At 35.8% G+C, this 15,630-nt stretch overlaps 1 protein-coding gene across 1 annotated transcript in view; it reads right to left on the reverse strand.

Moving 5' to 3' along the window:
* LOC133532155 (probable nuclear hormone receptor HR3) overlaps positions 1 to 15,407 on the reverse strand; it is a 194,558-nt gene extending 179,151 nt beyond the window's left edge. The window contains exon 1 of the mRNA XM_061870695.1: positions 14,837 to 15,407. Coding sequence (XP_061726679.1) covers positions 14,837 to 14,855 — 19 coding nt within the window. The 5' untranslated portion in view covers positions 14,856 to 15,407. The remainder of the gene's footprint in view (positions 1 to 14,836) is intronic.
* Between the last annotated feature and the right edge of the window lie 223 nt (positions 15,408 to 15,630).

The following is a 15,630-nucleotide window of genomic DNA, read 5'->3' on the forward strand; positions in this document are numbered from 1 at the left end:
TCATTTGATAGAATATTATGTGTTTATGATTTTCGAACGATTCATTGACTTTCTTTTTTTAAATATTGTAAGTGTCAGATAGAGTTCCCGCGGTTTTAGAGGATTTTGACATTGACGTTTTGGGTTGGTTGTTGAAGTTTGTGAGAAAAAGACTGGTGCAGTGCATTAAGAGTTTTATGTTATTAAAATTATAAAGATATCTGTAAAAGTGTAATAAACATTTAAAAAGTAACTCGGTGTTTTAGTGAAAAGCTATTAATACATAACGAGTATGTATCCAATAAGTCAAGTATATTATATGTACAATATTACAGAGATGTATGGTCTCCGCTGTTAATACATTAAGTTTGGAGATGTAAAAAACAATGGCAACAATACACATAATAGCTAAATGTATGCACTCGTCCCACCCCTATCTACAGTTATAGCATGTTATACGCACAAATACAACATGTATTACGTGTACATATATATTTCACATAATCACACGTTTGCTAACTATAAGGCTTGGCCTTTCACTTCCAACGGGACATACGAAATGCAGACAACGTACGTATCAAGAATAACATGTGCCAAGCTGGAAAACATCACCTTATCATCAAACGTAAGAAAAACATTTATAAACTCTTATCATCACCAAAATGACGATAAACTTAAAATATTGAAAAAATACGCTTCAAAAAAGGTCACTGACACTGCCATCTATTGGCGAGTAGCGTCTTGAAAGTAAAACCATGGCCACGACGTAAAATTGCCGTGCGAATAATATTCGTTATAACGGCATACGAAAGTCATTCAGTTTATTACCTTATCCAGTTACAACAAGGTCTATTAAGGTATGGCGTTTAAATTTAAGAATTGTAAATTTTCTTAGCGTATGAAACTGCAGTCACGTACGGCAGCTAACGGCGAATAGCCGAACTAAGTTCGTTGACCCCCGAATCTCCGTTATGCAACTCTTACTGTTACGCCGGTGCGTGGCGCACATTTTAAAAGTCGAACTATTTTTTTTTTCGCTTGCGACTAACTTTAGTTAACCAAGGTCGTTGTCAGGAATAGTTTTGTTTTAGCGATGTCGTTTTCGGTTATCTGTGGTAGGGCTTTATTAGGCCTTTAAAAAAGAAAAGAAAAAAAGATATTTTGAAAGAGATGTTTTACTATATAGTCTGTGGTTTTAAGCAGCCAGTGTGTTTACAGCCAGAGTACTTTTGCATTATAGTATAAAAAGTTACTTACGTACAAAAAAGTTTGTACCAAATTGGGCATAAAATATTAAACAATTATGCTTGCCACATTCGCCACATTACATTAGTATTCATGCAATTATCGGCTGTTGTGAGCTACTAAACATAGACTGTAGGTGTAAACCGTACTCCATAGTCATATATCCAATAGTATTTTCGTACAATTATGAAATGTAATTTAATTGTGATTTTTTTGGTTAACTAGAACGTACTGGGGACCGATTTTTAGGGTTTCGTAGTTTAATTTCGAGCGCTCGATTTCGTCACTCGAAAATCTGTGGAAAACGGCGAAATGCTATTTTTTTAATACGAGCGATAGAAATTGGGAATCGAGTGGTATTGACCACTCGTTTTCAATTCCATTAGGAGTATTTAAATGCCTAGTAGTGGAGATATTATTGAACAAAATACACGAAATCGACTGGTCGAAATTAAAAAATCGGCCCCCAGGGCATGTAGAAAAAATATTAGCTTATATTCCTTAAGTACAGGGTAGTAGGAATACAAAATACTCAGCTTTAGCAGAGTAAACTGCTCAAAATTTATACATAAGAGCTCACAATTCAGTGCTTTACGCAGTTTTTCGTAAGCAACCTTCGGACTACGGACTTCGGACTCGGTTCTTCATACTATTCGAAGAGGGGAAACGAATAATGCTACCATAGCTTTCGCGTGGAAACCGCCGGACGGAAGCCGTGGCTCCGGGCGTCCTGTACACTCTTGGCAACGGTCCGTCCAAAGAGAGTTACGAGCGGTCGGGTTGAGCTGGAGCGAGGCCAGAGGACGAGCTGAAGATAGGAAGGAGTGGCGCGAGCTTGTGAAGGCCCTTTGCACCTCTGGGGTGCTTTAGGACAACAACAACAACAACCTTCGGAAAAAAATCATTACTAATTAAATAAGTCCTTTTTCTTATATTTAACATCGTATTCCTAAAGATAAGAAGACGATCTTACTGGAACAAGTACTCTTTGTTTCTAATAATGAGCGTTAAGTCCTGAATTTCATCGAGGAATATTATCAAGTTTACATTATTTCGGCTTTTCTTGTGAGAGCGTTCTTGATAAAATTTGGTAAATTTAAAGAGCTCCTCCTTCTAGCGGATTTACGAGAGGATTTTTTTATACTACGTCGGTGGCAAACAAGCATATGGCCCGCCTAATGGTAAGCAGTCGTTGTAGCATATGTATGGCACCGATATGAAAATCTTGAAAACAATATACCCCTGAGCCCATGCGATTCGTCTAGTTCGGGCTCTCAAGGTTTTCATTAGATTTTTTTTGCGATTTTGTGGTTAGTCCCATGTGAAATAGGGAATATTACGCGAAACTCTGCGTAGGGGGCGCCACTACCACAATCCAACAAAATCCAAGGGTCTACCGCGAAACAAGAAAATCGAAATTTCGTTATCTAACCTCTCTATCACTTACACATTCGAGCGATAAAGATGCAGATAATTAAATTTCGATTTTTGCGTTTCCCGGTAGGCCCTTTGTAAACAAACCGCCTTGATGCATCAATTTCATATTTTATTATCTGTGAAAACTTGTCAAAAAACAGTTTAAGGCATAGTATGTATAAATTACTCTATGGTTTACGATAGGTGCAGTAATATTTTGTTTAGTATGACCATCTTAACACAGTTTTGAGATTCAGGATCATGACCCCAAAATCACCCAGTATATATTGTACATCATAGGGAACTTTATCTATCTTCCAAATTTTATCAATATCTGGCAAAAAGAAATCGACATAAAAATAAAAGGACTCCTCCTAAACTAATTCTCAATCTATGTACACATTCCAATCGTTTTCTGAATTTTTATCTCAAAGACACCCAAAGTGAATGCAAATTAAAGTATTTTACTTTCCCACATACAACGGTCAAATATTACGACAAGTATAACGGTGCGGTCAACGAACTCTTTCGGCTTTTAATAAATAACTGGTTACCGACAACTGGTTTCGGTTTTTGAATTGGCTAATCTGTGGTTCTATGAATGTTGGGTGTTTTTTTTTAAATGACGGAGACGCATTCCTTTTTATCTGTGGTCGCTTTTAGTTTTTTTAGTAGTAGGCGTTTTGAAAGCTTTTATTAAACTTTAGTAGGAATAGCGAAAGAAAAGTACAAAAGTTTATGAAGGAAACAAAGTAGAGTTCGTAACTTTTACTAAAAGGAGGTTTTATATATCAAATAGAAATTAGGAGATTTATCGAATAACTTACTGGAACAAATTTATTTTTTAGACACCATTTTTACAATGAGTGCCCAGAGCATCTACGAGTACGCCCACATTCAAAGCAATTGCAAATGTAAGCGAGTTTCAAATATTTTGCTTTTACCAATAAACCAAGAAAAAGCTTATAAGCTTAGTTAGAAATCACGCGAACTAGGCCGTCGTCTCAGGCAAAAGGGGGAGGTCCGCGCTCCGAGTCGTTCCTAGTGCAAAGGCTGTCCATGGTAATTCAGCGTGGAAATGCTGCGAGTATCATGGGCGCCTTTGCACCCGGGACGGTGGGGAGCGGTTTGTTTGTGTAAATTTTAAGTTTTAATAATATAATAATATGTTATAACTTATATATTAATATCAATTGGTATCAGGTAAAATGTTTTACTTATGTATTTGTTATTTAATATCTTTATTATTTATACTTGTTCCAATTCATGACTACTTATTGATGAGTGTTAATGTTAGTTTCCTTTAAAAGTTGTAATGAACATAAAAACCTAGTTAGAAACTAATGTAAGATTACCCATAACTGGCCATGTCCCACTAAATAAGCACCTGTTAACCCTACGTACTACAGATAGCCCACTTCAGGGCATGGAGCCAGAAGAGACGACCGCCCACATCATTCTCGAATGCCCAGGGTTGGCAGAGTACCGGGCACTCCTCGGTTCGTCGGGGTCTCTCCCAGAGGTCGCCGGCAACATCAAGGGTCTGCTAGGCTTCTTGGTAGAGTTGGGTTGGCAAGAGTAGTCCCGACAACCCACCACGCAAAATAGGCGCAATATTATGACGTCAATTTGCGGAAACCACGCCCGCGAGTCCTATAACCTACCCTTACATATGCCCACTTTACATTTATGAAATAAAGGATTCACCAAAAACAATTCATGTAAAACTGGCGGCTAAGACTCACTAGGTTTTGCTGTAAGAAATTATTAAGCGCGCTCTAATTTAAATTATCTAAATAAATAAATAAATAAATATTATAGGACATTATTACACAAATTGACTATAATTCCCACAGTAAGCTCAATAAGACTTGTGTTGAGGGTACTTAGACAACGATATATATAATATATAAATATTTATAAATACTTAAATACATAGAAAACACCCATGAATCAGGAACAAATATCCATGCTCATCACACGAACAAATGCCCTTACCAGGATTTGAACCCGGGACCATCAGCTTCGTAGGCATCTAAGTGTTTTTTTTTTGCAATCATTATGTAGTTTACGTATTAGATATGTAAGTATTGCATTATATATTTATTTTAATTATTTAAGTACATTGGAGCATCGAGACAACCAAATCTAGTTTAACGATGCTTTTAGATCAAATGTTATGTAATCACGATTTATCTCAATAAAAAAAACAGATTTCAGCAACAGCCTTGGTTTTTAAATACCTTGGTTTAAAAACTATGGCTTTTACAAATGTTATATTAAAATACGGAATTTCTTATGCAGACACTCATTCTATATGTATAAGTACAAAAACAATTGACAGTTATCAGTAACTTCACATGCAATTTGCGTGTTAAACTTAAGACGTGTTTGTTATTCAAGAGAATTTAAACAGTTCGTTGAACTTTGGCCAAAATGCACCGGTCAGATTTGACGATAGATGTCTAGACGCGTTATTTCGTTTTTTTTACAATTTATGTTAACATAATTGGGAATTATAGTGTGATAAAGATATGGCTGGAGAAAAAGTTTATTCCGGTACTATTTTAAATAAACTGTAGCATTTAATTTAGGATTTGAACCCGCGACCTCCGGATTGAAAGTCGGACGTCATATCCACTCGGCCACCACCGCTTTTCCGACCGCTTTATCCTGGTTCGTCCCAATGAGTTTTTCGGAACTTATGTTCGAAATATAATTTGATATTTACCACTAGCTTTTCGGTGAAGGAAAACATCGTGAGGAAACCTGCATACATCTGCGAAGAAATTCAAAGGTGTATGTGAAGACCCCAATCCGCGTTGGGCTAGCGTGGGGACTATAGCCCGAGCCCTGACGAGAGGAGGCCTGTGCCCAGCAGTGGGACGTATATAGGCTGAATTATTATTATTATTTTATTTTTATGTAATGTAGGTACATAGTTTCACCGTTTTTTAATACATCACTTAAAAAACAAATTTAAAAAGTATCTTGCCAGCGTCAATGTACCGGTCTTTTCGAGCCTCCCGGTATTCTTAGAGACAATGGTAAGAGACCGGACGGAATGTGACTAGGTAATTCCGTGGAAGATGAATGAAGATATTTAATGTCTGTCTCCTAGACTATATATTTTTCTCAAACCTGGAATGAAATGTTGACATGACTTACTTCAAATTAGGTCCGGAAATGCTACATATGTATCAGGTGCGATGAGTGAAGATGATATATAAAGGTATTTCATACTGCCTTACACTCCTAGGCCTGTAAGGCAACCTTCTTTTGTTTTTAAACGTCAAATTATGTCACGTCATGGCATTCAACCATAAAAAACTATATGCAAAATTCTGCCATTATGCTTTTTTGTCTTTTTTTTTTTTTTGTGTGTGTTTAATATTATTTCAGGATTTCCTAAAAGGGAACGAATATTTGATTATTTTTGCGCTACGACCTACGGTTTAGGAGATACAGCCCCATAAAGTTTTTTTTTCAGTCTTGCAGAAATCTTCGTTCAAATTTTCATTCCCCTTTTAATAACCCCAAAGTAATGATAACAAAAAAACACAAAAATAAAAATAAAGAAAAACAATGTGTAATGGCGTGCGTCGTAGCGCCAAAATAACCACATTTCGTTCCCCTTCAATACCCCACGCACTGAATTGAATAACCTAGCTATCACATTAGGACATGAAACAATAATCATCATCCTAATTTTTTATTATTTCATTGCAAGTTTGAGAAAAGCACTATCTCGGCGAGAAACGAAACGAAGGGTCGCTACGCTCGACCGTCTATACCCCTCCGACCTCGCTACGCTCGGCCGTCTAAACCCCTATCGACCTCGCTACGTTCGGCCGTCTACATCTACTTGGCCTGCAACCCTTCGTTTCCCGTTCTCTATAGTAATGTACTATATCTACATCTACTTATATCATAACCTCCCTAAAATATATTCAGAAACGATAAACTAACGGCCTATATTAAGATACCTGTAACTGTAGGTGCAACGTAATTTTAACTTAGTTAAAAAAATACAGCGGTTTTAAGATTTTCATACAAAGCTTGTTTTTGCTCGATTTCGTTTGTCTTACAAAGTGGAGCGTGGAGCAATATAAACCAATTTCAGCCCTAGATATACCGTATGTCATTGTATATGCAAAGTTTCATTACAATTCAACCCGTTTTTTTAAGGAGTTTTTATAAGTTTTAAACGTTGATAGTCAAAAGTTATATCGTTTGAGAAATACAATATATGGTTTAATTATTTGCTCGTGTTACAGGAAACATCTGGTATACCCAAACATACCCAACTTATAAGTAGAAAAAGGCGCATATCTAATTTTCAGTAGGAGATGAAACCTTCGCGCCTACATTTTTTAAATTTGCCGCGTTTTCCCATTGACAAAGTGGCTGTGCCATGTTTGCGAGATTTCGCGACACCCAAGTCTAAAACACATTATGGTATGTATGGTACAGCTTTAGTCTCATCTCACGGTAAAAAGCAAAAAGCGCGGGAACGCCGCCATCTTAGCTCGGATCGCGACCACGTAACGGCGCGCGCAGTTACTGTATGTGGGTGAGACCGTTAGCGACGTCATCCGAGGGATGGGACACGTAGCGACGGTTTTTCACTATCGTTTACATACCTATTGTTTTATTTATATTTACTTAATTTGAGAGACATGGATTGACGATTTTCCGCGAGACATGTTTCGGAGTTTCTCCATTATTTAGCACTAACAGTACTGAACGAGGAACTAACAAATACGTGAGTCAAAACATGCAATTAGTTTACCTAATGTACGTTTGAGTCACGACAGTTTAAATGCACTTATTTGGCTTTTTTATTGGTTTTGAGTGTTTTAGCTGCTTTAATTTATGAGACTCTTAATTGGACGTAGATTGTTATGGTATTTCTTTTTTTATTCTGCGTGTTAAATCTTAAAAATAATACCTAGACTAGGGTTACAAACAACAAACACCAACGAGTCACGTCAGCAATATGTATTAAGAAACGCACTACTATTTTTCTAGTCTAGGCCTGTCAAATGACCTTGACATACCTACGTACTTTAAAAAATTAGGTTATTACAATACATTATATTACAATACCTCTTTATTGCAGGCTTGAATAACAAAAACGTTCAGTTACTAGTGTATCTGTGACTGTGAGCTGTAAACCTCGCGAAAACCCATGGCTCCGCCATTTTGAAATTTTCCAGAAACCGATATTCATCTGCAGTTCAAAGACAGTTTTCATCGATAAGTCATACGTGTCGTGTGCGTTAGCGCAGTAAGTACCGTTGCTTACGTCACGTCGAAAGGGACCGCGGCAACGGTACAGGGCTGTTGTCGCTGCGCGCACATCGCGTAAGAGATCCCCGATGATTCGCCTTAGCGGTATTTATCTGACAGTTGGCAGCTGTCAAATATCTAATCGTTTGACAGTTCGATTTTTTTTTTTCTGCAAGCGATACTATTTTTTTAATTTAAAGAAAAATAAGAAAAAAACACCACTTCTTCATATCATAAGGCCTGTAAATTAAAGGAAAGACTGGAAAGATTAGCACGCTTCTGTAGCGAAGAGCGATAAAGCGATTGGACCGGTGTTCCAAAGTAGCAAGTTCGAGTCTTGCCGATGTGGTGAATTTTCCATTTTACTTTAGTTAAACACAACACGCTATACGGATCTCGCAGATTCGAAATAAATAAATAATTGAATCGAATTCAATTGAAATAAAGGTCAGAGAAAAGTTGCTGAGTCTGATATGACTTGTCAGTCTTATACCTAATTGTGGTCCTGATTCATCTATACCTACCTTATTGCCTATCCTCTGGATGACGAATTTAAAAGGACCCAAGGTCACATATGTCATATTGGTCCTTCCATATTAATTTACGCGAGAACGCGCATGTTTCATTTAGTTATACTTTTCTTTCTTTCTCTTTGTCTGCTGTGTCTTTTTGTAAGCTGTCATCGCAGCCTATCGACTCCTGCAACTCCAGCGGTGGCAGCATGGCTCCATTTTTATCACCTGTCACTATCACTATGCCCGTCACTTTCAAGCTTACATATTTGTTAAAAAGTGACAGGCATGGTGACAAATGATAAAGAGCCGACCATCTTAGCCCTACTACTACTTACATGCGCAATGCCTACCGACCCTTCAAAAACTTGTACACTCCTTTTTTTAATACTGTAGGTGTATGTATGTGTATGTAACCTTTATTAAAATAATTTCATATATTTTTTATATTAATTTAAGTTTTTTTTTTCATATTCATATCATACCTTATCATTTATTCCATTGAATCATGTTCATTTGTACATTTTGGTCTTAAATATAGTCAAGTAGGTACATGATACCCTGCTAGGGTGTACAATTTAGGACTTAAAATTATAAATTATAATTTACATTAATTTCTAGAAATAATTAAATGTCAAACCAAGTATATAAGTATTAAAATATAAATAACATAATAAAAGTCATAAAAATTAATCCATTGAATAATAACATTTTTCTATTAATATTTCCTTTAACCGTTTCTTAAACCGTTATTTGATAATGTAAGTTTAGTATATCTAACCTTCGTTATTATCACCTCATCTAGGCGTTGATTTTGCTTCCCTATCAAAACTGAATTACAACATAATAGTACAATAATTATTTGAAATAGGTATATTAGCAATTGTCACGTATGACGCACGAAACCAGGCATTTCTGCAACATGATATTTGTTTTGTTTACCTTTGTTTCAGAGGTCATTGACCTTTCGAGATTGAAACTTAGCGCAGGTTCACAAGCTTGCAGATGTTTAAGAATTTAAATCGGTGTAACAATTGTTTTTTTTTTGTTTTTTTTTTTTTCTTAACAGTAGTGTCTTTTAAGGATCCTGACCAAATATTTTGCAATTTTTTTTTTGTATTTATCGAGAACTTTTTCTGCTTTATAAATTCATCACAACTGAAGCCCACGATTTTTTCTCAGTTATGAAAGAAAATTATAGAATAATGCCTATCAAGGCTATCAAACCCTTGATAATCGGTTGTCCTTATGGTGAAGAAAATATAGTACACAAACTAGAATAATATGCAATGCCACACTATGATTGTGTATTTATGTTGCACCCAAGTTGTAATTTACCTTCTATACCACCACCACCAATCCACTAATAATAATTAACCAAAATAATTTACCAGTCTGGCCTAGTGGGTAGTGACCCTGCCTATGAAGCCGATGGTCCCGGGTTCAAATCCTGGTAAGGGCATTTATTTGTGTGATGAGCTCGGATATTTGTTCCTGAGTCATGGGTGTTTTTTATGTATTTAAGGATTTATAAATATTTATATATTGTATATATCGTTGTCTAAGTACCCTCAACGGGCCTCAAGACAAGCCTTATTGAGCTTACCGTGGGACTTAGTCAATTTGTGTAATAATAACCTATAATGTTTATTTATTTATTACGCTGGATGGGCTTAAAACCAACCAAGCTATTTGCCCATACCAGAAATAAATAATTTGTATTTTTTTTTGTATAAATAATACATGTTACGAACATTTTCGGAAAGTTGGAAAAGTTATCAGAATTTGTTAAATCAAAATAGACATAGACAAATCAGACCAAGCTAAGTTGGCAGCGATTTTGATAGCCCAGTCTGTGCAAGTGTTAATTAAACGTCATAATTTCATAGATGTTTGACGTTTAGAATAAATATTCAAAACTACCATCTTATCTTGGTTTGACTCCGGTGGACCTCTTAATTTTGTTGTCAATAAATTGTAAGAGTGCTAGAAAGGTGCTCGAATGTATGAAAGAACCGAAAAAGAGTGGACGACCCCGACTTACATGGATTTCCGTAGTTAAGAAAGACCTAGAGAATAAGAATATAGATAGACCCAACGACGACCCGGAACAGATATAACTGGAGAAAATTGATTAGGAGAGCCGACCCCAAATAAAAATGGGATAAGGCCAGAAGAAGAAGAAGAATAAAATATTGTAAGAAGCTACCCATATATTTTTATGTGGAAAAGTTCACAATTTTGGGAGTTTTCCATCAGTCACTGGCCGTAAAATATGTGAAACATATTCTAGAATGTATTAGTTTTCTATTCAGTCTACAATGCCGTGTATTATCGACATTTCAAATATTTATTTTGTCTATTTTGCTATTACTTAACTGTTCTCTCTGAAAAATAATATATATTTTGCATTACTATTCGCTCAGTAGTAGTTAGTTTGTATTTTTATACATATGTATCAACTTATCTCAATACGTGAAATGTAATATATCGTTTGAGACAAATAAAATATTTTTAACCCGAAATTGTGTATAAAATATTTTTTTAATAAATTCACATTTTATAAAAAAATAAAGCTTCGTCAAATCAAATAGAATAAATAAATAATCATTTATTTTCGATTTTTTTCAATATTGTTCACTTTTAAATATATTTAGCTTGGACTAGATACTTAGGCATTATGAAGAATTAATCTTCGACGACCGGTTTGGCCTAGTGGGTATATAGTGACCCTGCCTACGAAGCTAATGGTCCCGGGTTCAAATCCTGATAAGGGCATGTATTTGTGTGATGAACATGGATATTTGTTCCTGAGTCATTGGTGTTTTCTAAGTATTTAAGTATGTATAAATATTTATATATTATATATATCGTTGTCTAAGTACCCTCAACACAAGCCTTATTGAGCTTACTGTGGGACTTTGTCAATTTGTGTAATAATGTCCTATAATATTTAATCTCACTGTTTCTTCTCACGGTTTTATCACACCTAAATAAGTTAAATATATTTTATTACTGTTACCAAAAGTTGTGACCAACCAAACTATAGATATGTTATTTAACTTTAAAAACTATAAAATCAAATTGTGAATTGACAGGTAAGATCTGATAAGCTATCTATTCGATAACATTTAGGAAACCCGAATATAAAGGACATGTCATGTAATTAGTTTCATAATTAACAAAATCGAAATAATCCCAATGTCATAATAAATGAGGTAATCAGAATAGGGCCGTTTCCTACAGATAAATAATAGTACATTACGATACAAGTGCGAAAAATAGGAAATTCGAAACGAGTGGCGATAAATTAAAACACGACCGAAGGGAGTGTTTTAAATCGACACGAGTTGCGAATTACCTATTCGCACATGTATCGTACAACGTTTTACAGTACATATGGCCCTTTAAATGTTCGACACAGTAACGTAATATGCTACTTCTCGCACTAGTGCTATAAAGTAGCCCCATATGTACTGTAAAATTGTTTTATAGTGATCTTGATATTAAACTTATGGAAATACACTGAAAAAATTAAATGTGGCATTATATATGAAAAGGGACCTTATTGTCGATGGCGCTTACGCCGCACTGCGTCGCGCAGCGTTGTATTTGTATCGGAGCATCGTTTATAACGGCGTAAACGCCATCGACAATAAGGTCCCTTTTCATAGATAACGTCAGAAATGAACAAGTTATTGTTGAAATATTTCTTTCTGACACACTTTTATCGCTGACTGTACTTTTTTCATTTTTATGTCTACTTGGGGGCACGGTAACAAGCGCAAGGGGCAACAAATTGAATGCTATAAACATATACTTGGTTTACTATAAATTATGTCTTTTTTTGTGTTTCATTCTTTTAAAATCTTTTCCACATAATATTAAGTCTACTTGGGCGGCTCACAAGTCAATATTTTGTTTGGTATCTTGTAAACAAAAAACTATGAATGTTACAAGAAATCAAACAAAAAATTTACTTGTTAACCGCGTCATGTCACTACCTATATGATATTACTATAAATGTTGTATTGACTTGTAAAAGAGCCCTTGAGGCCTACTTAGAATAAATTTTTGAATTTTGAATTTTGCCCAAGTAGACCTAATATTATGCAGGACGAAAGTACCTACGCATAAGGATGCATATTTACATTTGCACACACACATATTTATACATAGCTAGATTCGGATCTAAATTATAGATAGCGCTTCAAAATTAGTTTCCTTAAAACGCTCCATGAGGGCTCTCTCTACCTACATACTTACTTTACTCTTTGCTCATGGTAACAATTATGACATTTCGTAAAGAGTAGGTAAAGCCTGACCAGTAATATGATCCCGCGCCATATTGCGGATTTTCATTGGAACTAAATTTTTCATACTAAACTGGACTGTCACCCTATACAGGAGAATAACAGCGCCCTCTTGACAATGATCATATATTTCTGGTCGAGCTTTAACTACCCTACACTAGCCCCCCTACTCATAGTGTTGTGTTCCTGCCGGTGAGTAAGGTTGCCAGAGCTCAACGAGGGAGGGCGGGCTTAGGGTCGGCAACGCCCATGTAAATCCTCTGGAGTTGCAGGCGTACATAGGCTACGGAGACTGCTTACCATCAGGCGGGCCGTATGCTTGTTTGCCACCGACGTAGTATAAAAAAAAAAAAACTTGATTTGAATGACCCTATTATAACGCAGTAGCACGACTCTTAAGCGACCTTCATTCCCATATGATTCCCATACCACAAATATCTCGTACGATTTCAGGGCTCCTCTACACGATGGCCCAGCGTAGGCCAGTCTAAGGGACGCAGCTATGCGTTGAAATGAGATAGCAAATTAGCAATATCACTTGCTCCCTCTAACGCATAAATGCTTCCCTAGGACAGGCCTACGCTGGGCCATCGTGTAGAGGAGCCATCAGGAATGTTTATTACTAAGTATGGCAAACAGTGCCTAACGGAAAGCGGTAATCGTAGTATGGATACATTCGATTTTAGATGTCTCACGAGCTTGATGCCGATTTCTAGGTCAAGGTACAAGGATTCAGTGTGTTGACGACCGATCTGGCCTACTGACCCTGCCTATGAAGCCGATGGTCCCGGGTTCAAATACTGGTAAGGGCATTTATTCGTGCGATGAGTACGGATTTTTGTTTTTGAGTCATGGGTGTTTTCTATGTATTTATATATTATATATATTGTTGTCTAAGTATCCAGTACCCACAACACAAGCCTTATTAAGCTTACTGTGGGGCTTTAGTCAATTTGTGTAATAATTAATAATGACCTACAATATTTATTTATTTATTTAAAGGGCAAATGCAGGAGTGTCGGTAGGAATTCGAGTCTTGAGTCTAATTTTGAAGGACTCGAATCGATTCTACGAGTCTCAGAGCTTATAAACTACCCAGTCTTATTAAGTCCCGAGTCAAGTCCATTATTGAGTATTTTTCAGAAGGACTTGCGCCTCCGAATACAGAGAGAGCTCTGAAAAGTACTCAAGTCTCCACAAAAGGATCGGATTCCTAACAAGTTGAAAATAACTCGAGTGTCGACTGTCAACGTCGACGAGTCTGAAAAGTCGAGTCGAGCTATAAAACAGACAAATCAAAGGACTCGAGTCGTAGTAGGTATTTATACTTAATTACGTATTAGACTTATTTTATCTGGGATTGATCCCAAACAAATATTAAAAATCCGGAGTTGTTTCGTGACAGACATAAAAAAAAATAACCATATAAAATGAGAAACTGCTCCTTTCGTTAAAAAATACTTTCTACCTTAGTATGAATACATAAATTTAAATAAATTATTGCTGTAGAGCAATTACGTACGCACACAAACGTATTAAGATATCTTAATCAAGTTAAGCTTTTAAGTAACTTATCTTAAAGCATCAATTAAATTTTCGTTAACGAGCTTTCTTGTCTTAATTCCAATTACGTAAGTATTTTAATATTATTTAGATCTAAAATAAGCTAAAATATGATGAATTTTGTTAAAATATTTTCATTCTTCGTGTAAGTTCAATATATAATCATGTTTTTCATTTCTAGCTCAAGGTCATTGACCTTACTCTGCCTAAATTTAAATATATAACAAACTTGACCATCTCACTGTTCACGTGCTTGTCTTTATTAATTATATTTAGGATTATATGCATCGTTTTATAAAATAATGAGATGTCATATCAGCAGTTAAATACGTTGTTTTTTTTCTCGTAACAAGTTACATTAAAATATTTATATGTTAAATTTATCGTTATATATATTTTACGATAGTTAAATTAATATTAAACAAGTCGGAAAACTTTATAATAAATTCCTTTCAATTTTGTCTTCTAAACTTAGTAACAGAAGTTTATACACTTAAAAAAATCGATAAAACTCACCTCTAATCGTGCTCGGCATTTTGTATCCTATCACAACACTATAACCAATTTAAAAAAAAAGTTACAAACACAATCCGTTCACAAATTATCCAAACTCCGCCATGACACCATAGAGTATAGACACAACACTTTTCGCGCCAACGCAGACGTGCAGTAGTAGTGATGTAGCCAACGGTAGTGTTTTTTCGCCGGTAAGCGCGCGGATAACTGTATTTTTTTCGTGTTGGTAACGGTGCGGCCGGTTCTTGATGAAGATGCGTGAGGTCCCGGGTTTGAGGCCGAAGTGGGACATAGGACCGTCAGATATTACTAACTACATCCAAGTAGTGGGGTATTTGTGTTGTATTCTGTACGATCGGTTGGACAGATGGCGCTATCTTAAATTACGATAGTACGAAAAAATATTTTTCACCACACCAGCTGGTATAAAGGCTCTCTTGATTGTTCTAAAACGGATGAGAAAGTTGCATTTTATCCACATGTGTGGCAAAGTAATCTGATGCAAATTTTTTGTTGTAGGTTATGTTAGCGACTTGACTTTTCTTGATTTCGAATGATAAATATTTAAAAACGTTAACTTGGATTTGATTTTGTTTCATTTTATACAGTTCGAACTTTCCTCGCGTTGGAGTGGTGAAAATTTTTGTGTTTCACTCGGTGGCAAAATTTGTTTAATCCTCGCCTTGAAACCCTCCTAACGCTCAAGATACCACTTTTTTGAAATCTTTCGCTTGCTCGGGTATTAATATTGGCACGAACGGTTAAACAACTTTTCCCCCTTGTAAAACAAATAC

The sequence above is a fragment of the Cydia pomonella genome, chromosome 26 (assembly GCF_033807575.1).
Source record: "Cydia pomonella isolate Wapato2018A chromosome 26, ilCydPomo1, whole genome shotgun sequence".
NCBI classification, from domain to species: domain Eukaryota; kingdom Metazoa; phylum Arthropoda; class Insecta; order Lepidoptera; family Tortricidae; genus Cydia; species Cydia pomonella.